Source organism: Hemibagrus wyckioides, linkage group LG24 (genome assembly GCF_019097595.1).
Source record: "Hemibagrus wyckioides isolate EC202008001 linkage group LG24, SWU_Hwy_1.0, whole genome shotgun sequence".
Lineage (NCBI taxonomy): Eukaryota > Metazoa > Chordata > Actinopteri > Siluriformes > Bagridae > Hemibagrus > Hemibagrus wyckioides.
The window spans coordinates 10590735-10617483 of NC_080733.1; the positions used below are offsets into that span (position 1 = coordinate 10590735).

The 26749-nt window shown below is 38.1% G+C and overlaps 1 protein-coding gene and 1 long non-coding RNA gene across 5 annotated transcripts; one reads left to right on the top strand and one right to left on the bottom strand.

The window, feature by feature from the left end:
- Positions 1-436: 436 nt before the first annotated feature.
- Positions 437-15974, bottom strand: poc1bl (POC1 centriolar protein homolog B (Chlamydomonas), like). 3 transcript variants are annotated; one of them, XM_058377476.1, is made up of 12 exons: positions 15552-15974; positions 12462-12611; positions 11368-11795; positions 8970-9139; positions 6442-6631; positions 6058-6243; positions 5647-5764; positions 5044-5220; positions 4414-4545; positions 3859-3969; positions 2333-2485; positions 437-2242 (listed from the first exon to the last, which is right to left on the bottom strand). In XM_058377476.1, exons 3-12 carry the CDS (start codon positions 11748-11750, stop codon positions 2114-2116), a joined length of 1749 nt encoding a protein of 582 aa, XP_058233459.1. In that variant the 5' UTR covers positions 11751-11795; positions 12462-12611; positions 15552-15974; the 3' UTR covers positions 437-2113. The 3 variants fall into 3 exon arrangements, with proteins under 3 accessions (XP_058233459.1, XP_058233458.1, XP_058233460.1); XM_058377475.1 differs by lacking the exon at positions 12462-12611; XM_058377477.1 differs by lacking the exon at positions 12462-12611 and having other exon boundaries at positions 15810-15969.
- Positions 15975-17864: 1890 nt separating this feature from the next.
- On the top strand, positions 17865-25562 carry LOC131344700 (uncharacterized). 2 transcript variants are annotated; one of them, XR_009203364.1, is made up of 3 exons: positions 17865-18026; positions 22641-22810; positions 24126-25562. It is a non-coding gene; the product is annotated as an uncharacterized LOC131344700 (long non-coding RNA). The 2 variants fall into 2 exon arrangements; XR_009203365.1 differs by having other exon boundaries at positions 17865-18480; positions 22645-22810; positions 24126-25394.
- The last annotated feature ends 1187 nt before the right edge of the window (positions 25563-26749 follow it).

The window sequence follows — 26749 nt, forward strand, 5'->3', positions numbered from 1 at the left end:
GAGTGAGCAGCTTTTAAAACATTATGCATCGTCACCTGAGTAGGCAAACATTATACGGGTTCACACTGTTTTTCTGGTCATATGGCAGAAAATGTAGTTCTCTGAAAAGGTTCTGATTGTTGTTGTTTTTTCCCTATCAGGATACTTGATATCCATGAAAGCTGACATGATGGTGTGGAACAAAATGCATGTTTGTCCAAATTAAAGTCAATAATTGATGAGACTACAACAGATGAAGCGGTAATCTGAGTGCCACATGGTTTGAGTACTCTTATTGTAAAAGTGACAAAGGCTGTTGTAATGCACAATGCTAGACTGCACACCTAACATGCAGATAATCCTGAGTCATATTCAAGTCATGCAATATGAAACAAACGGAAATAATCTAATGTTTACCACAAGATGGCACTGCAACAGAGCACAGAAAGAGGCAATATTCAGAAAAATGGTTCTTGTTTTTATGACCTGAAAGTTTGATTCTCATTGGTTCAAGGGGAAATAACATATTTGATTAATTTAAACGGCACTGGTTGATTCAATACAATGAACATAACCATCACACTTTGTGCTTAATCAGTAGTTTGGAATTATTCATTTACACCATCACTTAAAAGGTCCCTTTATACCATGATTAAACAAACATCAGTAAACATAATAATAATAATAAAAAAAAAACAGATTTCTCCTCAGATATGACTGATTAATATCACAAATGTAAAGGTCCAGGATGTAGACTTTTTTTTAAGGCCACGGTGTACTGTAATGTCCATGGAATTTCAGATCAGAGGAATGACTGGTCCTGTAATTGAGCTCCTGCTCTTCCGAACTAAAACGATTTTGCTTCAAACATAAAATTATACAGTGTTATTCCGACATCTGGAAGACTTAAGGAAGAAAATGACTAACAGAAGTTTTAAATGTTTTCCTTTGGCTAACATTTAAGACTCGTTACGTTACACCCAAAGCATGAAAATAGACACTTGAATACAGAAAATGGCCAGGATGGCACGGCAGAGGCAGGTTTCTATGGATATCGTCAAACATTTGTGCACAGGTTCTACTGAACAAACATCTCAATGCATTTCTAGATCATTCATTCATAAAAATAAAAAAAAAATAAAAAAAATAAATAAAAAAAGAAATTTACCCCCTTTAGCATCATGTAAGGAATGAAATGGAGAGCATCTCTATTTGATATTAAAAAATTATTTGCTTACAATCTGATTAAGGCACAGCAGTTTTCATAAAATGATTTGATTTCAGGGATATTTTTCTTCTTAAATCTGTCGACAAAGTAAAGTATAACCTCCTTGATCAGCTTTTAACCGAACCGGGGAAATATGTAACCTATGACGTCATTGTAAGTGATTTCACTGTTCAAATCAGGCACAGTGTGTTGGTACAGAATACGCTCGTGGAGGTTACTAGGAAATAAACCCACAACATAATGGACATACGTTAAGAGGGCTTTGTACAGGTACGAATATAAACTGGTTTGAAAAACAATGTCACGGTTAGAATGACATGACTCGAGAGTATAAAGAGTACAGCAAGCTAAACAGGTTCTTGCCACTCCCTGAAATACTTGTCTTCTAAAAAATAAAGTTTTATAAATATAAAAGCTGCGTTTTGAGTCAAAACTTACAGTTCTGCTGAATTATCAATACATAGTGCAATCATGTAAACACAATTAGTGTTCCAACACAACTATATTTCCTTCCCCATATTACTACTGAAGGGAAATTTGGATTGCACCATTATTGGTTGATGAGAAAATACAATACAAGCAGAGAATTCATCACCTTTGGTTTTCAAAGGCACAGAACAAAGCTTCTCATCAACAAGCCACAGGCCTTCCACATTTCAATAAACAACAGTTAAAATTATAATTCTTTCTGAGCAACTGACAGCAGTAGTTGCTTCCTAGTCCCAGATTTAGCTTTAGAACGTCTTACTTCCACTCAAATCCATTCAGATCTGACGAATAGGTTCTCCCAGTGCAACATGAAATGTATATTCATGAAAACTGGCTGTTTGAACAAAGTTACAGTTTTGATGCTTGGACTTCATATAAAATGCACAACTTGAATCTGACGTACTGTCAAAATCACAATCATTCAAACTTCCAGTTCTGGTTCATGTTTTCACTAGAGCATTTTTGCATTTGCACGTCGGTCCGCCCCTCTGCTGTACGATACGCAGTTATGCACTTGTCTGAAAGAGGGTGATAGATACTTCCGTCCTGGAAAAGACAAAATAATAGTTTAGCTCCAGTGTAGAAAAAAGTTAAAGCGGCGTATGTGAACGTGGTGGTGTGGGAGGCGACACTCACATCTCTGAATTCCCAGACGATGGTGGGAGGAACTGGCTCGCCGTCACGGGGACAGTGTTTCATGCCTATATGGTTCTGGCCATTTGTATACTCCGCACACAGCTCGGTTATTGAGTTGAAGCAAATTTCCTTATATGAGGTGTACTCAAAATACTTGCAAAGAAAAAGAGACACAGAGGGAAAATTATTGTTTATTAGCGCACTTCCTTAAAGTTCTTAAAGTGGTAATGACTTCCAGAAAGTCATTAGTGTTGCAGAAAAATCTAATATTACTTACTAAATTAATAAATAACTACATTACTAACAATTATAAAAATGTTTATAAAAGTTAAAGCTTCCTTGATTCCTCAAACCTACATCCTCCTGTCCAAGAGTATAAAACAAACAACAAACAAAGTAAAATAAATACTATGTGTGTTTGAATGACAAACACAAAATTATTCATCTTAATAAGTATATAAACAACGGGGATGCAAGTTAATTAATTACGCCTTACTGTAAAAACAGTCCAATCTTGTTTATGGTAAAATATTAAAAATAAAATCTGTACAGATAAAATAACGTTTTAATCAACGAGTGAATCCAATAAAGTCGCCTTAAAGTCATTCATTTCTTGTATATTTTCCCTGCCTCTTCAGAGGGAGGGAAAATGAAGGTGAAGTTAATAATTAGTAAGTGAGCTGGGACTTTCTCCTAAAGATAACACTCAAGGGCAAGGCACAGCTTTAGAGTTAAACACACAGTTTCTCATTTGGTACGTCATAAATCAGCAACCTTGAGAACCACAGCCCAGTACAGATGGTGGCTTTCCTACTCAAAGACATCCAGTTTAACTCTTTACTTAATTACCAGGTTTAACTAGAGCATTGATTATTCACCTCTACTTTAAAATTCAACCTTAGATTTAGACACGCTAATCCCTATACAGAAAAAAAATCGAATTACTGAATCAGATGACCGCATATCACATAATGACTGGACAGGTAATCAATTGCCAAGAGCTCATGACACAATTCACTCACTCAGTTCACTAAGTTCACTCACTAAGAGAGAGAGAGCCCCTGTCAAACACAAACTTATTTACCCAAACAATATGAGGCATTCTGCACAAGGAACCTCATCCATCTTTAATGCACAGGCCAGTCTTTGTGGACATGTGGCTAAGGTTGATTTTCACTCACACGTAGTGCTTTTTTTTTTCCAGAGACATCTGATGCACAGCATTAATGAATAATCAGTGATATCAGTCCAGAGACACTCATCATTAAATATACATTCATACAAACAATTCGCTTATTCTACTGGGTGAATTAAATAGGATGACAAGCTTAACCATGGAATCCAGTTTTGCTGTGATATGATACATGATACCTGCTTTGGGTTATATGAGATTACTGTGCAGGAAACACCTCTGGGGCTCGTTCTCAGGTTGTGCGATCGTTCAGACATTCATTGCAAACTTTTTGTTCATTCATTTTGAGAGTGTTTTTTTTTTTTTTAGTAAGAGGATAGATATGATTATCTACCTGATTCCCTCCTTGTCCATGGCAGCCGAACAGAGACAGGTGAGCCCCTGTGGGATTGTGATCTGGAGCGTTGTAGTCCAGACACTCAGAAGGAATCCCACCGCTACGCACCTGTACCAGAAAGAGGAAAAGAGGCATGTCAGAAAGGTACTAGCAGCGAGTAGAGAAACACAGATAACCATAATCAAGGAAACACATTAAGTTTCTACATTAACTATGAACCCTAAACCTAACCTGAAGTAATGAAATACTAACCAGCCATTAATTTCTAATACTGATTTCTAAGTGCAGGGATATGGGCAGCAGAATGGTCAGTGCACAAGGTGGGATGCACCCTAGACCGGGTGCCAACCCTGCACACACTCACATTCACACACTCCAAACAATTTAGACATGCCAATTAGCCTACAACGTTCAGTATGTCTACTAAAGAACATGCGAAATCTGCACACGCAAATTGTTAGACAAACATGGCAAGGAAATTAAACTCCCAACCCAAACATTCTAATCATTAAGCCACTCATTAAACTGCACTTCCAGCAAAATACCACTTACAGCTCCATGCCAGTCAGGTCTGTCCTCGGGTACGTGCAGATCTGGGTAGATGTTCTTTAGATACCAGTCAAAGCTCCTGCACTTCAGCCGCTCTCGTAAGAGAATCCTGTCCGAAATGTCCCCGTATGTCACCTATAAGAATGGAAGTGTAATCAGGAGTTGTTACGTGTAGAACAGAAAAATTAAAGCTGATTTCAAATGTTATGCATCCACAATATAAGAAACTAAATGAAACCTATTTCTTTTTTTTCTGTTGAATTTATTTTGCTTCCTGTGTGATGATGTGATCTTAATCTTACAAGTCATTCAAAGTATATTAACTTATCTGTGTGCACAACACAAGTTACATACAGCTAATATTAGCCAAACAAGTTCACACCCAAAACGGTTGCCAAAGTTAGGCGAGAGTGTTTGCCTTTCACAAGGATTGCACATATTTTACATGCCAAGTAGAAAATTTAGACAGTTACATTTACTGACCATGACGTGGAAGCCATTCACCTGCTAACATGGAGGAGTAATGTATTGTTTGAAACACAAGGCCTACTCTCTTTATCGGTGTTCAAAGGTACATCCTAAGTACAACTAACAGTAGAACAAAAATAGCACAAATAAACCTCTAGTCTGTACCTTACGAGCAGGAGGGTTGCGGTTATAGAAAAGGTCCTTGTAGGAGTCCATCCAGACCTCAGCAGCTCGCACTGTGTTCTGGAGAAACTTTGGCCTGGCATACGGTGCCTTCTTAGGGAAAACATGACCCACATGGGAACAGGGGTGAATCTCCAGTGAGCCTCCGCACTGCCAAACCTGGAAATAACATTACACACAACAGAAAGAATCAGCATCCTACCAGAGCCCACTGGTATTAAAGTGCTAGTCGTGATTAGTAGTCAGATTAAACACTTCAGCCACTTTCTGAAATCATTGTCTTTCAGCATGGAATAGTTTGCCCTTGTGCTTCAGTATCAATATTATTAGACATTTTCAGACAGTCCTTGTTAACCTATTTACAGCCCATCAATTAAACACTGGCTCCTTCAGGTCTCTTGAAGACACTGCAGTGTATTGTGTTTCCAAATGCATTAAACATTAATCGCAAGTATGCACCATCAATCTTGATTTTTACCTACATGCCAGAAGGAATCCAATATGTAGAGTGCAATTAATTGTGAATGATCCAGACCGCAAAACTATCAAATCAATCATGCAACTGGAAACAAGAGAGCACAGTACCCTGAAGGAAAGTTCCAGATTCTCTCCTCCCCACACCTCCATGCCTGTGTCATAAGTACCCAGATATTCAAAGTAGGACTTGCTGACGGCAAACAGACCTCCGGCCATGGTGGGAGATCTGTGAAGAGTGCAGGACATTGGCAGGGATATCCATCAGCACATCCATATAATTGACAAGTAAGCAGAGGTGGACACTAGCCTAGGTTCCCGGGAGAATCATGTCTGGGCATTTATAGTAGTGGAGTACTTTGTTGCTTTTACTTTTCTGGTGATCTGTCTAATACATTTCTGATTTGGTAAGTGTGGGTTAGTTTACATTCACTGACTTAACATTTCAGTTCTGCTTTCTTCCAGCCATAAAACAGTGGAAAGTAAAACTCTGAACTGCCGAGAGGCCAACTGAACACTGACCTAATGGGGTCTATTCGGGATTTCCGTTCTTTGCGGTCCGCCGAAGGCACACTGTGCCACTGGAATGTCAGCCGCCAGTCAAAACCACCCACCATGGGCTCATCAGTCTGCATGTAAAACTCAAATGTGTTCCAGTCAATGGTGTCAATCACTGGACAAATAACAGTGTCCTGCTTCTCAGCAATCCTGAAAAAAAAAACCCATAAAACATTGCTATAAGGTAAAAACTAAACTTTTATTATTCAAACACTATGAGAGACTCAGAATTCCTGAGTCAGTAAAACTATCCATTAAAGCTATTCTAGTAAAATCACCATGCTAGTTTTCCACTGTTTTTTTCCCACACATTAGTGTTTCTCCATGAGCTCATCTGATCGAGTATACCTTTCTAGCAGAGGCTCCATCCATCCAGGCACACACTCACAGTGGCAGTCCAGAAAGGTGAGTACATCTCCTGTGGCATACGTTGCACCGATAAGCCGAGCTCTGACCAGTCCCTCTCTCTTATTTGTGCGGATGAGGCGCACGCGTTCCAGGTTGCTAATGTACTCCTCCAACTGAGATTTCAGATAGCCTGCAATTTCCACCATGAGAGAATGAGCATCTGTGGGTGCATCACTATCACTCAGTTTTATCAGTTAACAGTATTTTACAGCAGCGAACACATAATCCATCAGCAGCACAGTACAATCTTTGTTAACAGTCTTGGCATATATTAGCCGATATAACACTTAATCCTTCAAGAAATACTCCAGTGTATTTCAAGCTGATCTCTATCCACTACTTCTGTAAAGTACTTATCATAAACAGTTAACAGTCTTTCAATCAAGAAAAGAATATAAATATATAATGAATATACTTATAAATAGCACATTTATAATCAAAGGCTAAAGGGCACCCTGGTCATTATCATATTGTAGACACCAGCCTCTTTACAGCATCAGTTCTTGACTAACTGTGTGGCATTTGCTGATATCTATTTGTGCAATATTTCAGGCACCCATGGATGCCAAACAACCCCAAAGCATAACAGATTCACCCTAATGTTTATTAGCTGGCAACGTTTTTCTTTCACTCATACACTATATTGCCGAAAGTTTTGGGACACCTCTCCAAATCATTGAATTCAGGTGTTGCTTTTCAGGACTCTGTGAAGTTCCTCCACACCAAACTCGCTCATCCATGTCTTTATGGACCTTGCTTTGTGCACTGGTGTGCAGTCATGTTGGAACAGGAAGGAGTCATCACCAAACTGTTCTCACAACGTTGGGAGCATGAAATTGTCCAAAATGTCTTGGTATGCTGAAGCATTAAGAGTTCCTTTCACTGGAACTAAGGGGCCGAGCCCAACCCCTGAAAAACTCAATGATTTGGAAGGGTGTCCCAAAACCTTTGGCAATATAGTGTACCTTGGGTGATTGTGGGCAAGGATTTCCAGTGTTCCTTTATTAGTCCACTCTGGCTCATCGAAATATTGTATTGCATATGTCAGACATTCGTTTCTATAATTAGGTTAGAGGTAAGATTGTCTTCTGATGACTCTTCCATGCAGATTAGGATTGTTCAAGCAACACTGTGTCAGCTAAAACTTAACTGCTGTTTCTTAATGACATTTCAGACAGTGAAAATTGTGAGCTGGAAGCATGCTGATATCATTTTATCTCTTTCGATAACCTTCCCCTGCTTTGTAGCATTAATTAGCCACATCAATTACTATTTTATTGCATTCTATGTTTTTAAGTATATTAATTATAAATTGTGTATTAACATGCAGGAAAAAAAAATGTTGCTTAAAAATGCTTGTTGAAGTGATGTCTTCTTCTGTTCACTTCTAAAATCAATTTGATTAGGAAATGTTCTTCTGCGAGTAGTATGTAATAGCATTTTCTACCATAAACAGGTCAAATTCGGACACCATTTTAAAGACAACTGAAAATCAAAACTGACCCTTTTAACCTGTTAGCTTATGTCCTTGGTCAGACTGCACATGATTCACTTAAAAGTTCACAAAATTCTCCTTTGTCCGTAATCTTCCACTGAAGTCCAGCAATTTTTCCACCTCCGCAAGGCCATTAACTTTATGTCACTTTGGAGGTTGAATCACTGCCTCTGTTCCCGGCTACAGGCTGTACAGACTCGAATACATGACCTCACTCCTGCACGACTAACTGCAAGCTAGCGTTTTCTTTTTAATGCCCACTTTTCATAAGCCAGTTAAATTCCGATGGCAGTCATCTCTGGCCAAATATGGCATTTTAGTCAGTTGAAGAAAAAAATGTTCCTTTCTCTGTTGTTTTAATGAAATTAACAGTTTTACATTATCATGATAGATGGTAAACAGTGTCATTGCTCTAGATGCCAGGTCACTAACCTGTGGTTGAAGAAATATTCAGGCATTTTAAGGATTAAACAGGAAGTTCACCATCTGCTTTTTGTTGTCAAGGTGAACTCAAAGTAAGCCCTATTGTTAAACTAAATCCATTATGGGAATGTGAACAGGGAAGTGGAGCAAATTATCCTGGTTAAATTTCCTAAGAAAAGCCTCAGTGGTCCAAAAGAAGGCTAAACATGACATGTTTACTTCTCCATTTGATTGAAGTAAAATTATACAAATAGAAATCCATCCAACTCATACTCCAGCCTTTTTATATTGTGATCAGAATTCCGATCATAATCTATGACAATGTAATAAATAGCAGAGCTTCATAGAGCAACTGTGGCAGCTTGCGGGAGACACAGAAAAGAAAACGTCTCCTTATTACATCTGATGAGATTCAAACCACAGGAAGCTGCGTAACGTCTGAAATGGCAGGCTTGAATTCAACCCAAGATGAGTTAGCATTTAGGTAATACTCTTGGGAGTGACTAGAGTTGCTCGCTCATTCACACAGGCACACAACTTTCCATCTTACCTCGGTCACTCAAGTCATCAACAAGAATGATTTCTTTCAGCAGGATAGCAGGTGTGGTCTCCAGGACACTGTGGATGGTTCGGAGCAGGGTGGACCAGGCCTCGTTATAGAAGGCGATGACCACAGATGTTGTTGGAAGGTGACGGATGTCATAGGTTTTGCTTTTACATCTGTCGATATGCAATCATTAAAGATTAGCGCATGTTGTAAAGAAATACTTGTTTTTATGTGCCATTACTGCAAGAAGCAAATGGAAAACCTGCACTGCACATAAAAATGTCATAAAAGTGTAATTAACCATAATAAACATTTACTGCGATGTTTCAATACAACTAAACAGATTTAGTAAAACATTTTTCTCATGTTTGTCTGAGGAGCGTTATTGTTCGCGTGTAACATATGTTTTTTAATATTTTTAATGTTTAACAAATGCCCTGTGAATTCCATTACAAGTTCTAGGTTTGAAACGTGAAGATATTTTGATGTGGTAATGCTGCAGATGTTATGTCAAAACAGCTGTGGCAAAAGTTCTTTAAGGAAACATAAAACACTGGAGAATATATATTCAACACACAGGTTAACCATGACCTATAGAGTTGATCATTCTATTCAAATACAAGCAAAAATTCAGGATTGTTTTTGGTCTTTTGATATTTAGGTTTAGTGCAAAGAAAGAATAGTGGTGCACAACGCGAATGAGCTCTTAGCACATCGGGTAAAAATGCCAGAGCTGTTTTCACAAGAGTCTGGGGAACGGAAGCCAGTCTGTGAGAACTGGGGTGAAAGAAATGGCTAACAGAATGAGAGAGCAGTATCCTTGACTAAACAGGAGGTGACAGCTTGTGTTTTTTGGACTGGATTTAGTCCAAAACGCTACCACAAAAGCTTCAATAAGGAGTCCGGAATCTCGAGCGGTACTTGTTCTTCAGGTATCACTCATCATGACAAGTAACAAAAAAGCCACCAATGGGGGCAATAACTGGGGCGATGGGGCAGTAAGTGGTGGCGATAACTGGGGGCAACATGGAAACAAGCAGTGATATGTCAAGAGGGATAACTTCACAGCAACAAACATGTAGATAGGTAATAGAGAGCGAAACTTTTAGCTCAGCTCTCAAAGTACAGTCTAAATATGGGAAAAAGGGGAAATTTTATATCCCTACATCTCTACAAAGTATGTTATAAAAGTGTATGAAAAGGTTGACTGCACTAAAGTGCCAGAGTCAGACAAAGTCAGACTCATTAACAAAAGACATGTATAAACACTAAGTAAACCAAGATGACTGATTTGTTTTAACGGGTAAGGAATGTGTGAGTGAGTGGGCTGGATGGGAATTTTAACTTCCATCTCTCTAATGAGGTCTGGGTTTCATTAGAGAGATGGAACATGACAGAACATAAAACTACACAGTGCTTAAACTAGCCTCACCAGGGAATCTAGCACAGGGAAGCGCACATGTGGAAAGTTCCTGAATCACAATCGGAGATAACCTGGAGAACACGGTATCCAGGTCACATTTCCAAAAACAAGTCATTTCATTCATGATAAGGCAGCATGCTATAGCTGTCTTTAAATTAACTCAACTATGATGCTAATCTGGCATTGAACCAGATCAATAATCATCAAAAATGACCTCATGTCCTGCTTATTGAACACTCCAGTACTGTGGAACATAATTGCTACTGCATCTGTGGTGTATGTGTGATTGCCACAGAAAAGGATTCAGCAAAGTTTAAGCCATCAAAACAACAGTGACTCAGAAGAGAACAGAAAAGGCAGTGACTCAAATCTAACCGCATACACAGTGACTTTTTGGTATCTGTCAAAAACACTCCAGTATTATGGTTTTTAATGAGTAGGACACTTTGAGCATGTCAAGCTGTAAAAATTACACTCTATCATCTGTTCACCATTCATGTCTGTAAAATTGTAAGCTGTCTCTGTGAGGTTACTGTAACCTCAGGAGAAAACGAGCCGAGGGATGGATGTTCTAGATAAAAAGATAAAAAATAATAAGGTATATTTGTTGATATGAGATATTGTAGCTTAAATAGAGAAAGAATTGAAGCTTAAGAGAGAAGAAGCAGTTACTACAACATAAGTGATAACATGAACTAACTCGTTTCGTGGATCAATGTCAATCAAAAATATAAAAATTGTTTATTTGGAAAAAAGTAATCTAATTACTGTTACAATAATGTATATGCATAAGAGAAACAAAATACTTGCTGTTACTGGAGGATAATTAACTTTAGGGTGGTTTTGCATTGGCTCTCATCACACCATACTGTCTCTGATTATTTTCCTATAACAGCATAGTCCTGTTTTTGTTTATTCTTTATGTAATCTAGTGTTTTGCATGCGACTGCAATCCGAAATGGGGGAAGGTCAACTCACTCATGCATCCTGTTATCCTCAATATGGCGATGGAGGGATATCTTGTCGCTGGCGTAGATGTTGATGGCGTAGCGTTCGATGCTGTCCTGCTCTTGCTTTTTCTCCTCGGAGTTAAGGTTGAGTCGGGTGGCTCTGCCCCACTCTCCCTGTGCGTTCGAGTCAGGAGGTGGCTTCAGGTAAATGGGCCGCTTCAGGGTCTCTACATCCACTTCTCCCTGTGTGATTGCGACCCTGGCCTTAATGCTGTGTTTGCCGCTGTCTTCAGCCGGAGCTGAATTGGATGAGCGGAACAGGAAGAGGTAGAGGAGCCATAGAGCGCAGAGGAAAAAGCCGGCCTTCGTCAGAAGAGCCAGCTTCTTCGACCAGTGCACCCTCATCCTCATGGCTGCTGGCGGCACTCACGGCTGCCGATCAAAGGACGCTGCTCACTACAACACAGTGTCGTTAAAGACAAGAAAAATAAACTTCATATTTTACAAAACAGCAAAATACCGATCAGGTTAGGACAAAGGTTTGGTTCATGGTACAAATCTTATACTGACCAAATATAAATTGTTTGACTAAACTTCCAGTTACATGCATTGCATATCCACATTGTTTGTTATGGTACCAATGCACATATGGTGAAGTGAAATTTATCATGGAGATTTCACTATTTTTGGTTTTACATAATGGCAATATCCAGCGTTATTTCTAAATATATTCAGAAAATATATGCTGAAACTATAGGATGCCATGTGTGTTGCAGCTTTGATTACAATAAGATTCTCTCTTAACCTGTTGTCATGTTAATCCCCCCCCCAACACACACACACATTTTACTGTACCATCAAAAAGCTCTGATTAGTGTTTATTATGTCTATCAACCCAGATTTCTATTAGATTTGTAACCACATACAAATGTGGCATGGAGTAAAATTTGTCTGTATTTGTGTTTTCCTTCCTGACATTCCAAGTGCTGGGAATCTTTCCTGCTGACATGACAATCGGATTTGAGCAGCATGCCTGAGCAAAGCTGTAATGATGATTTGATGACTAGGCCACACACGGTTCAGACATTTAAAAACAAAATAAAACCTCCAAATAAGCCTCACCATAATGAGATACAGAGGGAAATCGTTCGTCCACACCAAACTGTGCTCTGCAATACTCCGACATTTCTCAGCTGTTCTGATGACTGCTAAATAGACCTCGCAATCAGTGAAACTGACTGTGACACCTGGCAGAGATGGTAACGGCTGCGTCTGAAAAGAATCTATCATCAGCATCAGAGGCCGCCAGTGTAATCACTTAATTGTCAGGCATTAATTTTTTAACAGGCAGGGATTCGGATTTGAACGAACGGCAGAACTGGCAGACGGTCGATGCAATACCGTCCTCCGGTCTCTGCTGCTCTATTCTTAAACCACATCTTCTAAGTCACAAGGTGATGCAATCCAGTGACAGCTACAACCTTTCCAGTCAATAAACCAGACACAAGCAGAAGTGATAAGTCTACTTGTGATGACGGTGGAGCTCTGAAAGAGGGTAAAGTTAAATTTCCATGATTTCTGTGACAAAAAAGGAGAACGTTACTTCTGAATGAGAAATGAGAGACGGCACAACGAGCCATATACCAAAGTCTAATTGCTCAGCGACATCCAGAACAAAGCGATCATTAATGGGACGGTCATTACGTTGCTGCCTATTAAGAAGTATTACGCTGTTAACAAATTGACTACATTATGCTGAATACAATGACTGGCCCATGACTGTAGTGTGAATTAAAATGAAATGAATATCGCTGACCTACAGTAGATGATTATAATATGCTTTACTCTCACACACATCTGACAAAGCTGAAGTGTGACCATATCTGGTTACAAGTACCTAGACCTGTGTAGCCACAAAAATCTCAGCTCAGAGATAATTAGATACATTGCTTTACATCTCATGTAAGTCCACTGGTCATGAGTGTAATGAACAGTGAATAATGAATAGTTTTTGTTGTTTAGTGTGAGAACTAGGTCACATGACCCCAGTCATTTTCTTCCCTTAAGTGCCATATTCCTATTTCTTTCCCTAGTACCATATTACTCCGTAAACCATTTTTGCATGAGTACTAGATAATCCCAGCTTATTTTGTATGCATAATCTTTAAACCGTCTATTGTTTGTGTGTTAATAACTGTGTAAATTCACATTTATATCGCCCTAACTACTATTCATTTTCATTTCAGGGACAAACAAGCTGGAAGCTGGACATGTTTTCCTAAAATGAATTATACCACGGCATTCTCGATTGAATTCTCAAATATGATTAGCCAGATGGTTTTGATGTATTTTCTATATCAGCAGCTCTGACAGTAGGGTGAGGTAATGAATGCTGTAACATAAGTGATAACAGGAGCTAACTCGTATTGTAGATATTTCACAACGTTCAGTGTAACTGTAAAAGAACAACGGGCCATTCCTTAAAAAAGTAAGAAGTGTAAAAGTTGGTATTGTATTTGAATATAAAAACATCGAAGGCCATGATTTTTTTCTCCTTCTAAACCTAGGTCCCAGTCTCGATCAGGAGCTCAGCGTTTTTACTGCCTGTGTGAAGTTTTACATGCTCTGATTAGATATTAGCATATTAGCTATGCTATATTGCCCCTAGGTGTGAATGAGTGTGTCAATGTTTGTGTGTGTGTTGGGGGAGGGAGGGGGGGGCATGCCTTGTGACTGAGTGTCATCCCATTGAAAGTGTATACCAGCTTTGTTTCCAGTATTCCTGGGATAAGCTGACCCTGACCAGGATAAAGCAGTTACTGAACATAGATGATTAAACCTTCTTAACTGGACACTTGACTAGTATGGGTTTAATACAAATTATTATTTTTAATTATATTATTTAGAATATTACTGTTTAGTTTATTAAACAGTACCACAAGTTATGTCAAACTGCAATTAACATATTTTATATATATATATATATATATATATATATATATATATATATATATATATATATATATATATATATATATATATATATATATATATATATATATATACCTACTGATCAGGCATAACATTGTTATGCAGCAAGTGAACATTTTGTCCTTAAAGTCGATGTGTTAGAAGCAGGAAAAATGGGCAAGCATAAGGATTTGAGCGAGTTTGATGAAGGGCCAAATTGTGATGGCTAGACGACTGGATCAGAGCATCTCCAAAACTGCAGCTCTTGTGGGGTGTTCCCGGTCTGCAGTGGTCAGTATCTATCAAAAGTGGTCCAAGGAAGGAACAGTGATGAACCGGCGACAGGGTCATGGGCGGTCAAGGCTCACTGATGCATGTGGGGAGTGAAGGCTGACCCGTGTGATCTGATCCAACAGACAAGCTACTGTTGCTGGAATTGCTGAAGAAGTTAATGCTGGTTCTGATAGAAAGGTGTCAGAATACACAGTGCATGATGGGTCAGGGCTGTTTTGGCAGCAAAAGGGGGACCAACACAATATTAGGTAGGTGGTCATAGTTATGCTTGATGTGTGTACATATACAGCATTTGGAAGACCCTTATCCAGAGCAACTTATATTTGTCTCATTTTGTACAAACAAGGGTTAAGAGCCTTGTTCAGTGGAGTTGGGATTCATACTCACAACCTTCGGGTTAGTAACCCAACACCTTAACCACTAAACTACCACATCCCGAATATACTATAAATTTACACCCCTATATATATTCAAAGACAGAGAGATTTATTAAATCCCTCACGAAGGGATTTTAGTCACAGATAGTCCTGTCTGCAAAAAAACCCTCGAGACTCGCTGTATTATTTTGATTATATCGACCTGAATGCTGCAGCTGAACAGTTTGAAAAGAATCACTGGTGTTAAAATAAACATTAGGAGTAATGCAGGAAGAACAAAACGGGTCGTCTCAGTAGACAGGGAAGCAGGAGGAAAGAAAAAAGTTTTTCCAAGAACCACAGGAGGTCCTGCTTCATCTTTGCCACAGTCAGCGAAATGTAAGATGTGAGCTATGCTAGCTAACTTTTCTTTTCCTGCTCAAAAGTTTTCTAGACTTCCTTGTTCGGGCCACAGCCATACACTGACACAAAGCTTCTACTTGCTTTCATATCGACGAAAGCGACAAAAGGGTTTTTTTAGCAAAGTACACAAAGACTGATGGTTTGTTTTGTAAATGATAAAAGGTCCTACCGGGTCTGGGCATTTGGTGTTTCCTGGAGCACCGCAGCAGAAAAGCAAAGCTCGCCGAACAACTTCTCAAAAACAATTACTATGGAGTTTTAGCAAGCTAGCTATTTTAATAGAGTGCAGTGTAATGTTATAAGCAAGCCCTCTGTCAGCACATCTTCATCCACAGCTCCATTCTCAGCAGGACATTACACCAGCCCTCATTCCTGAAGTGCGCTCCGTCTCTTTTTAACTGTGCATTGCTGAAGTCACGTTACTTACACTGCTGCCAGCTACAGCAAACACACTCAGTGTTATTCATATGCAGGATCCCGGAACAAGATGAAAAAGTAGCGCTAACAATAAATCTCCTTGTAACATTATGACTTGAAGTGACACTCTCTCAAGCTAGCACTTTATGCCGTAGCCCGCAGGTTTGACACGCTGTGACGCGCTGCCAGGTCACGTGACCACAGCGTTACCCGTCTCGGCTTTGATTAACATTCTGGACGGGTTTCTTTTCCTTTGGCTTTTAAAAGAAGAAAAAAAAGCACAACTGAGCCGAAGAGAAAAGAGATAAGGACGACTATAATGGCGATAACGATGGAAATGGGGAAGGGGACTTCAACAGGGACTGGATACAAAGCAAGTCATTTACAGCAGCTGCGTAAATATAATACAAGATTTGGAAACCATTCTGATGTGTTGTCAGTGTGGAGCTGCACGTGCTAGCCCGCAAGGTCCAGTCTTACATACATCTGTACAGACAGACAGACAGACAGACAGATAGATAGATAGATAGATAGATAGATAGATAGATAGATAGATAGATAGATAGATAGATAGATAGACAGACAGGTAGATAGATAGATAGATAGATAGATAGATAGATAGATAGACAGACAGACAGACAGACAGACAGACAGACAGGCAGATAGATAGATAGATAGATAGATAGATAGATAGATAGATAGATAGATAGATAGATAGACAGACAGACAGACAGGTAGATAGATAGATAGATAGATAGATAGATAGATAGATAGATAGATAGATAGACAGGCAGATAGATAGATAGATAGATAGATAGATAGATAGATAGATAGATAGACAGACAGACAGACAGACAGACAGATAGATAGATAGATAGATAGATAGATAGATAGATAGATAGATAGATAGATAGAGAGAGAGTGAGAGAGAGAGAGCATTCACATTACCAGTCCACAAGTGAGGGTGTGCTCAGCCTGGATAATAATGTGATTCATCTTCAGTAAGCATTTTATTCTAGTCAGGATGGCAGTGAATATAAAAACACTGGAGCAAGGCTGAAATACCCCCTGAATGAGACACCAGTCCATTACTGGACACCACACACAAAGACACACCTAATGAACATTTGGTCCATCTACAAACGTTCAGGGACTACAAATGTTCTGGGACTGCAGACAAATTCCAAGACTGACCAGCAATAATATACATTACATCATTTTTTGGATGATGTGAAATAATTTTCTCATAGCATAATTTCACATCATATAATTTGCCCTTCCATTAATTAATAACTGATCTGCATTAAGAATAATTTATCTGCATCAGAAATTTAACGTACCTGGTGAAAGGCCTCATAAAGGGCATGCAAGGACATTTTAGGAATTCCTGACTGTCATTAAGGAGACGAGCCATGAATCAGTTTGCTATGTCACAGCGTTTACAACTAGACAAGAAATGCTGCCAAAACTGATTATCATTTGTCTCCTCATTGTTTGCTCCGGACAGGCAGGACTGGCCAGTTTACAAGCCATTCTTAGTTCTCTAGAGTTTTACAATGATATTGTTTGATTGTTGTCAAAATGTGTGCATATTCAATATATTCAATATATTTGATATATAGGCAAATATATATTTAACATGCGTAGTAAATAATACCTTAGAAATTATATTATATGGTATTTTACTCTATGAATGGTGACACTCAGGTGTTGTACACTTGGCTGTGGCTATACAAGTAACAAGTAGTCACTTATTTATATTTATTATTACAATATTATTTTTATATTTATATTTATACTGAGCAGAAAACCTGACCATAACTGAATAAAAAAAATTTGTTTTGCCGGAACAGGTTCAATTCTTCTTCCTATTGATTCTATAAATCTCTGAAACTGTACTGGAGTGATGAACACTTCTTCAAGAAGCTCACTATTAATAATCAACATCAGTTGTTTAACACACCCAAAGGTTTTATTGTCCCAAAGGTATGTGACTGGGATGGGCTGTAGAGACTGTAAACGTCATAGCATATGATTTACGTCATGTTTATCCTCGTCAGATCATTCTGTGAGCCCTTGTGGCCTGTAGGTTGGGGAGAAGTATTAATAGAAGAAACCACTCCAACCAGGCTAGAAATTTTTCCCTATAAAATAATAGTGATCACACAGATCAATTTGGGAATGATACGCCATGACCGTTTATTCTAAGGAGACAAGTGGACCCAAAGTAAGTTCAAAGAATTTATTTTATTAAGTAAATAACCAGAATTGATAAAGAGTTTATACAGAATTTAACAAATATTTACTTCACACACTTTTGGGATGCGGAAGATATGTAATAAATTCCAAATAAGCCATCATGTGATCTTTTGTTGTATTAATGGATTAGCTGGTTTCCACAATCTCCACCTACTTTGTTTACCATTGGAGGAACCAGCCTTTCTCTACATGTCCTGCTAATGCCAGATACCGTCTGGTCTTTATGGAGCATGACAATATTCAAACACAGAGTTTGCCAGACACCTGTGACACTTGGCATTTCCCCAGGTTTGGCGATCTTTGCCTCTCTTTCTTCTCCTTGCTCAAGCCAACTGACGTCTCTTTTTCTCTTCCAGGATTCTTGTTGCAAGTGCTAGAGTTCTATTTCCATGATAAGATCTCAAGCAACCTTTAAAAGGCAGGTGTTTATGTCACATGTCTTACATTACTGTCTTTCTTCGTGGCACAAACCTAATCAGCCTCAGAAGCCTTTGTGATAGTCCTTGGGTGTTCTTAAATGGAATTTCTAGGTGTTCAAAAACAATTAGATATAAAGCAGAGCTAACGATTAAAGGACTTGTGAGCCATTACATAATAATAGATATATAGAGAGAAGTAAATTTATATTTTAATCTGATATATATATATTTTAAAAAAAAAACATTCGAATCTGTTCTTCTTGAGAGGACTAGCATTTATCATCATTATGTGCTACTTAAAAGCAATAATGATGGACTCCAAATTAGTAGAAAATTCTCTGTCTAAACTTTATGAACCACACAGGCCAAAGCAGAGCAGATTTAGTCGAATGATTAAGAGTGTGCTGTCACCTAGTGGTAATAATCCAGTAAACAAATAGTGCGTTTTAATTAAATGCTGCATTAAATCATGTTCACAGACAAAGAATCACAATTGTTTTTTTCTTCCTTGATGCATGAAACCGTACACATGCGTTTTATTCATTGATTTATTCATTTAATTTATTTTATATTTCATTGGAATTCCCAGGAGGTCACATTGCCTTAATTGAAATCGATCCTGCAACACTACATGGAATAATATAAAGGGGGTGACCTTGCAAACACAAGCGTTTTATAAAGTCACAGGACAACCAGCTTACCCCATGCTACCCTCCTTTTTGGGAGTTGGAAATTGTTTACAAATTTATTTTACAGTATATTGCATATAAAGCAAATAGTGTGAGGTGATTTATGGGCAAGTTTTTATGCACATACTCCCATCCACCACCACCACCCCTGTATCATCCATTCCCCATTCAACCATGACATCATTTATAAGGTTCATCCATATCCACAGGTTCTGACAAACTTGACCATGATGACCATTTATCTTTTTGCTGAATCCAATGCTCTGATGAACACAAGATACCACAATATGCAGTAAATAAATCCCAAATCAACATTTGTGCTAAGATTTATTTTGACATTTGCACTCATCTTATACTATAAGCGTCGAATTCTCAAATCTGATTGGTTAGAAGGTGCTGATTAACGTTATATAACAGCAGTCATTCTGGCAGCAAGTCTAATCATAATATTATATTAATGTTCTGATTCGATATGTTATCTTTTGTATAGTAGTGGCTCATTCACTGGGACAGGTATGGTGGATGGTCTGGATAATCTATGGCTAATAAGAAACAGATTGTTGTTATATAGGAAGGAGAATTATATAATCATTGATATGGTTAAGCTTTCTGTAAGCAGATGTTTACTGGACATTTGTAAGAGTAGTGTCCAGTGTCAGCACTTGGTCAGTCAAGGTTTGGAACACTGGAAAATCTTCAGGTCAGATGTATCCAGACAAGCTGTGATGTTTTTTTTTTTTTACTGATTTAAAGAGAAAGAAAATGAGAGGATGGTGAGGGAACAACAGTTCACAGGAACTGTTTTTTCCCATAATATTTCCATAATGTTTTGTCCCATAATATTAAAAAGATATGGGTGGTTGTGTTTTGTGTATTCTGTGCTCCATGCTATGTGTAAGCAAATTTCCTCCATTTTAATTTTTGTATAAGGATTTTAATGTAGATTTGTCATGAACCACTGACAATGGTAAATAAATCCGGCATGAAGTGAGTAAGTGGGAAGTGAGATTTGATGACAAAGGCATCTTAAGAGGAACCAAAGTCAAAAAAGAAACCATACTCTTCTGCGTGAAATCAAGTAGTGGGATTATAAATCACTAAAATACAGGTGTAGAAGAGTAAAGGCAAGCATACTAAGTGTGACGTGTGGTATATATAAGCAACTAATTGTCAAGAAGAGGTTTGGGATAGGGTGAATTTGTGTTTTCCAGGCATTTTATTTCACTCCTCCTTGGATTTTTCCTGCCACTTACTCATGACCCTAACACAGCATCCCACACATCTGTGCATGATCCCCCAGCAACACTCTGAGTCATCTGCTTGAGCCTTAAAGTAAGAAAAAATAAGGAGAGGTAAGAAAGAGGAAGCATGAAGGACACTGGAGGTTAATGTGGACGATAGGCTTGAGGAAGCTGAATGCCATCCAACTGTATTGAAGCAGGAATCTGTTCTGGGAACCAGGCTGTGAAAGACAGATTCATTTAGCTCACTGACAGGGTGCTTTTGCAATTGCAGCTTTCTGATGCTGCTATTGTGAAACTTGGAAAAGCAAATAACTCTTGTACGTCACTCTAGATAACAAATGTGAAAGTAAACACAAAAATTAAATATGCATGACTTGGTGACCTTTATGGCTTTATGGATATTCATTTGTACTGTAATATTTATGTCTATAGTGTGCAATATTTAGTTCCCTGTGCAATTTAGTTTAGTGATCAAAAGAAAATGTTTTCTATGTCTTATGTGACATTTAATATGTCTTAATTTATATGCTCTTCATGTTATGTTAATCATGGTTAAAATGCTAAGTTAAGTGATATATAAAGCTTTGTTTCCTTGTCAGGCACACTTATTTCAGCAGAGTAAAAGTTGATTTCCCCTTGTTAAAATGCTTTTAGGGCATTTCAAGTGCAATTGAATGACATACATTATATGATAAAAACATACTGGTAAAATAATATAAAATGCATTTCATAATGTATAGTAATGTTTTGTTGTCTTAAAATTATTGTTAAGAAGATGAAGTCTAATGATATAATAAGGCAGGTGAAACAATGAAACAATATCAACCTGTAAAAAACATGTATAAAACATCACATGAAAGCACCTTTGTGGTAGGAAATGATGCTTTCATTCATTAGGGCAAAACGAAATGTATATGGCTGAAGGATCATAGACCAGAATGTTATTTAGGTTGCCAAACATTGTTCACCTGTGGAATAATTCTCAAGAAACCTTTTATTGCATATAAATACAGTATATACAATATATATATATATATATATATATATATATATATATATATATATATATATATATATATATATATATATACACTACCAGTCAAAAGTTTGGACACACCTTTTAATTCAATGTTTTTTGTTTAGGGATTTATTTTCTACATTCTAGAACAATACTGGAGATTTCAAAACTATGAAATAACACGCATGGACTTAAGTAATCCGTATATAATGACAACAAAAAACAGTCAGTTGGACGAAGGTCAGGTGTTCTGGAATAGTTCTTGCAAGAACAGTATTGTCAAGTGCATTTGCAAAACCCATCAAGCACCATGATGAAACTGGCTCACATGAAGACCATCCCAGTAAAGCAAGACCAAAACTTACCTCTGCTGCAGAGTTCCCGGTCTGCAGTGGTCAGTATCTATCAAAAGTGGTCCAAGGAAGGAACAGTGGTGAAGTGACAGGGTCATGGGCGGTCAAGGCTCAGTGATGCACGTGGGGAGTGAAGGCTGGCCCGTGTGATCCGATCCGACAGACGAGCTACTGTTGCTCAAACTGCTGAAGAAGTTAATGCTGGTTCTGATAGAAAGGTGTCAGAATACACAGTACATTGCAGTTTATTGTGTATGGGGCTTCATTGCCGCAGACCAGTAAAGGTTGCCCATAATGACCCCTAAGCACCAGCAAAAGAATGGCCACGTGAGCATTAGAACTGGATCACGAAGCAATGGAAAAAGGTGGCCTGGTCTAATGAATCATGTTTCATTATGTGTGTGCGTGTGTGCTGTATATGTACAATTTTCCATTCTGAGCATAGCTGGAAAATTGTGAATTGTATATTTTAGGCCTAAAATGGATTCACTATGAAGAATAAAACAAATATAACAATTCTCACAGTCTTGGACTGAGTCATTTTTAAAAGCAGTCATTGTTTGCATTTCTTTTCACTTTAGTGTAATAACACTGTCTGGAGGTGAGCAAGAATGTGAATTATGCATTATATAAAATTCTTTTGAGTTTGAGATAGTCTTAGCTCTTTTAGATTGTGATACACCGTTTTGCTCAGCTTGAAATTCTCACGTATGTAATGAGACAGTAGTGCTTACTGTTATTACTGCTATATTAAAAGAAATACTATACTGTATGCGAAGAAAATGTGAAACATTCACCATCCCGGATCTCCTGCAGTACTCTGATTGTGCTGATTTGTTTGTGTTTATGTATGTGACAGGAAGTAAGAAAGAGAGAGATCACTCCATTGAATTTGGGCCTCCTGAGTCTCTGGCTGCTTGCTCCTGATAACACTGGAGGAATTGTTCTCCGACTTCTCTGCACATTTATAAATAGTTGCCGCAACCAGTTCCTTCTGTGTGGGAGTTACTGAGGTGTTTTCATGGCCATGTAAGCACATCATCATGGATCTCACACATCAATCTTAAGTGCATGGGCAAAAAAAACTTTCTGCATTATTTCTGTTCCATCTGTGTGTCGTCTTTGGATTAAGAGGAAAAAAACACCTACCCAGTTAATCATCGTGATGTACTCAATGAATTGTTAATGGATTCCCATTACAGTACAATTACTTATTGAGCTAGCAAATATTACTCATAATTTACAATAAGGAAGACGTCCTTATATATATATATATATATATATATATATATATATATATATATATATATATATATATATATATATATTTTGTAAAACAGTATATTTGCTAAGGACAAATATATATATATATATATATATTAAATAAGAATAGAAGCAGAGAATAAATAGCTTTTTGTACCCCGTAAGACAAAATCATGATTGACAGTGAAAAAAATTGCTTTTTGTCCGATGACAAGTAAAAGAAAAGGCCATTATTAAAAAAGATTGAGGTTTTTAAAATGTTCTAAACAGAAACAAATACAAAAAAAAAGGATTGTATGTGCACAATTGTTTCTTTTATTTTATTCATTTATTTTTGAACAAAGCTTGCCAGAAAATGTCGCATGAGGCTGCGATTCTGCGATTCTGCTTTATGCAACGTCTTGCAACAGCCAGATTTTTATGTTCATGCTGGGAGCAGTCAGATAAGAAGCTTCTGCTCATGAGCAAGTGATCAGATATGAAGGACAAATAAGGACCAAATTCATAAATTAATAATTTATTAATGACCCAGCCTGGTCAAAGTCATTTAAACTGGACATCTGGTTTGTTTTGGGAAATAAATCCAGCTAAAACTGTTGGAAGATGTTGAGGGCAATTAAGAATAATCATAACTTTAATAACTTCAGGGTTAGGCCACGCCCACTATAGGTTGAATGTTCAGGCCACTAAATAGACAGATACAGGCTTTTGTCTGTTATTGTGTTACACTGGTCTGCACAGGTCATCCTGTTCTCACTTGCATTTCACATTTTAAAGTGAGGTCAGTAAAAAGCTTTGATTTGAAAGGAAAATGCTTTATTTTTTTCAGATGCTGCAGCTAAATTACACTGGTAAATAGTACAGCAGAGCAGTTCCCATTAAAGCTCCACACACTGTTCAGTGTGGTGTCATGTGTCTGGATTTCAATTTCCAGATGTTGTAGATTGTGGTCTCTTTATTGCATTGTATGCCCTGTACACCCTATTAGCAGTCAGTGAGCATAACTTGTAATATTTGTTGAAAGGGAATTGCATGAGTTCCTCTTTCAATCATTCTGCATTTTCTTTTTCACTTCTCACAGCCCACAGAGAAGAGCAGATGGTGATGTGCACCTTATCAAACTCTGGCTGCCTCTCCAGCTTGGCCTGCAGGGGAACGGATGAAACTACATCTGTCTGCGTCCTTCCCTGCTATGCCTCGTCGCCTTTACTGGACCTCAGCCACAATGTCGTCAAACCATCCTCAAAGTCACTCTGACCCCCAAATCTCTCTCCCTCCCGGTTACGTGACTTTATTTAATTACTGCACCAGAAAGGTAGAAGTACTGCTTTTGGATTGCCTTAACATCATGGATCATTTACATTTGCTCATTTGGCAGATGCTTTTTTTTTTTGTTTTATCTAAAGCGACTTGAAAATGAAGGTTAATGCTCTTGCTTAAAGACCCAAATGTTGTAGCTTTTAGTGATGATGGGTTTTGAACTAGCAACCTTCCAGTGTTTCAGTTTTAATAAATCATCTATAGCACTCTTTTCTCTTTTCGCTCTCAGGGGAAGAATATTGAATGAGCACGCTTTTGAGTCCTTAAATGACCTTCTCTTGTGTGGAGAGGTCTTTTCACTATAAACGATAATAAAAAATTAAAAAAAAAAAAAAAACACTTTTAGTAAAGTATGTGGGAATTGAGTGTAATGGAATTAAAGTAATGTTGCTGATAAAGAATTCGATGAGAGGATGTGTTAAGAGGAAACTCCCTCCTCACATTTAGCCCATACATCTCAGGTTCAGGGAAGGCATTTGATGCAATGGACCCTGGTTTTATTACCTTTTTTTTAAAGGACAAAGGATGACGGGACAAAACACTGGATGTATTACTTATGCAGACTTTGAGTGTACTGATGGACGTCTGGTGCAGCAATGACCCAGAGTATATCATGGAGTCATTGAATGCATCATTAAATGAATCTTTGCTTCAATATTTTTGATTTTTTATCATTTATACTGATAAAAGGGTTCCAGCGTATAGCCGTATTACATAACTAGCTAAATATGTTATGGGACAATTGAGAAGTTTCTCTTGGCAGCATGTCCAGCTAACCTTAGTTAGATTTTCATTTATTCCCTTCAGGAGTGATGTGAATAATTTTATCTCTAGTAGCCTGAAACTCTAGTCGAAATGATTATTACTGAAATTGCTAGGACAGAGAAATCTTCGACGGAGCAGACAGAAGTAGGAGGAAAGAAGTCTGTCAAGAAATCCAAAAATTCAGCTTGAATGGTGCCAAGTCTATTGCACATGTCTTAAATGTAATGTGCTTGATGCACAAAGCAAAATTGTTTATCCTTTGTTTTTGCCACTCAAATAAAAGAAATGGATAGCAACGTTCATTTTGACACGTGAAAAGAACATACTGTCATCATCATCATTGTGCTATGGTTGGATATCATTAGGTCATCAGCGTCTGTGTTGTTATACCGCTTCACAAAATATCTGTTTTTTATTTTTTCAATTGCCGTGACTCTCAATATTGCAGTCATTCCTATTGTGCTCTATTCAGAAACCAACAAGAGAGCTTAAATATGATTGAAATAACTTTTGGGCTTTACCCTTGGGTCTAAATAATCTTATAATCGAGTGAATTTGTTTTGTGAGTTTAAATGATGACTTTTATGCCGTAAAATCCACTTCCTCAGCTTGGCAACTATGAATAGGAAGAGCAGCGACATGCGGACAATGCAATCTTGTGTTTCTCCATCTGTGTTATTCAACCTAACCTTGAGGAGGAAGATTATGCACCATTAATACTGGAACAGACAAGCAGTGTGTGTTCACTCACACACACACACACACACAAATACAAATGCAGGTGCAATATTGTTGACCTTGTCTGTTGCTCTGCAGTAATATTCGCTCTTTCTTATACGAGCAAAAAAAAAAAAAAAAGTCCCATTTCAACTAATGGATTTACTGTCACCCAGCAAAATGTTTATGAATTTTTATTTAGGATTGCACACATTTTTGTACACACTAAACAAACAAAAGACCTTTGGAGCCTGGTGCTGAGGAGGACGTCCTTCTGATGTGCACAGCGCAGCAGTTCCACTGGCTGCAACACAAGACACGAGCGGGAGTGAGAGGCAGCTCCCATGTCCTGTGTTGCAGCCCCTGGCCCAGCCACAGGTCACCTTCAGCTTCCATGCTCCCTGAGAGAGAAAGAAAAGAGAGAGAGAGAGAAACAGAGATGCTATGGACTCCACATTCATCACAGGCACTCAAAATAGCCCTCATGTTTCACTTTACATCTGAGACGGGCAGCCCCTCTCCCAAAGCCACTCAAGAGGAAAAAAAAAACACCATGGCCCAAATTGCCTGAAAGTGAGGTTAATGACATTTTAAGTCACCTTCTAGCAAAAAGACAAAAAATCTCTTGAGAGCTTTATGCCTGAGAAATCGGTCACTGTTGGTGCAGAATATTTTCCATTTTTATCTCAGGTATTTAAATCCCTAAAGATTGTGGCTATCTTTTAGAAAATCCGAATGACTTCAAAAGATGTCCTTGTTTAGTGTTTTCTGATACTCTACATCTGAGCACTTTATCTCTCTTTACAGCAACGTGAAGTCTTCCCTACTGTATAATGCATAGTCTGCCTCTCGCACAGTAAGCTGAAAGACATCATCACTGAGAACTCATAGCTGCTTCAGTGT

Bases quoted from the DNA above. Each gene is read 5' to 3' on its own strand.
- poc1bl (XM_058377475.1), bottom strand. From the start codon at position 11,750: ATGAGGATGAGGGTGCACTGGTCGAAGAAGCTGGCTCTTCTGACGAAG. The intron at 6,244-6,441 runs GTATACTCGATC...TTTTTTTTTCAG, and splicing joins ATGGAGCCTCTGCTAGAAAG to GATTGCTGAGAAGCAGGACA. The intron at 3,970-4,413 runs GTAAGTGGTATT...TTTCTGGTACAG, and splicing joins GACCTGACTGGCATGGAGCT to GTGCGTAGCGGTGGGATTCC.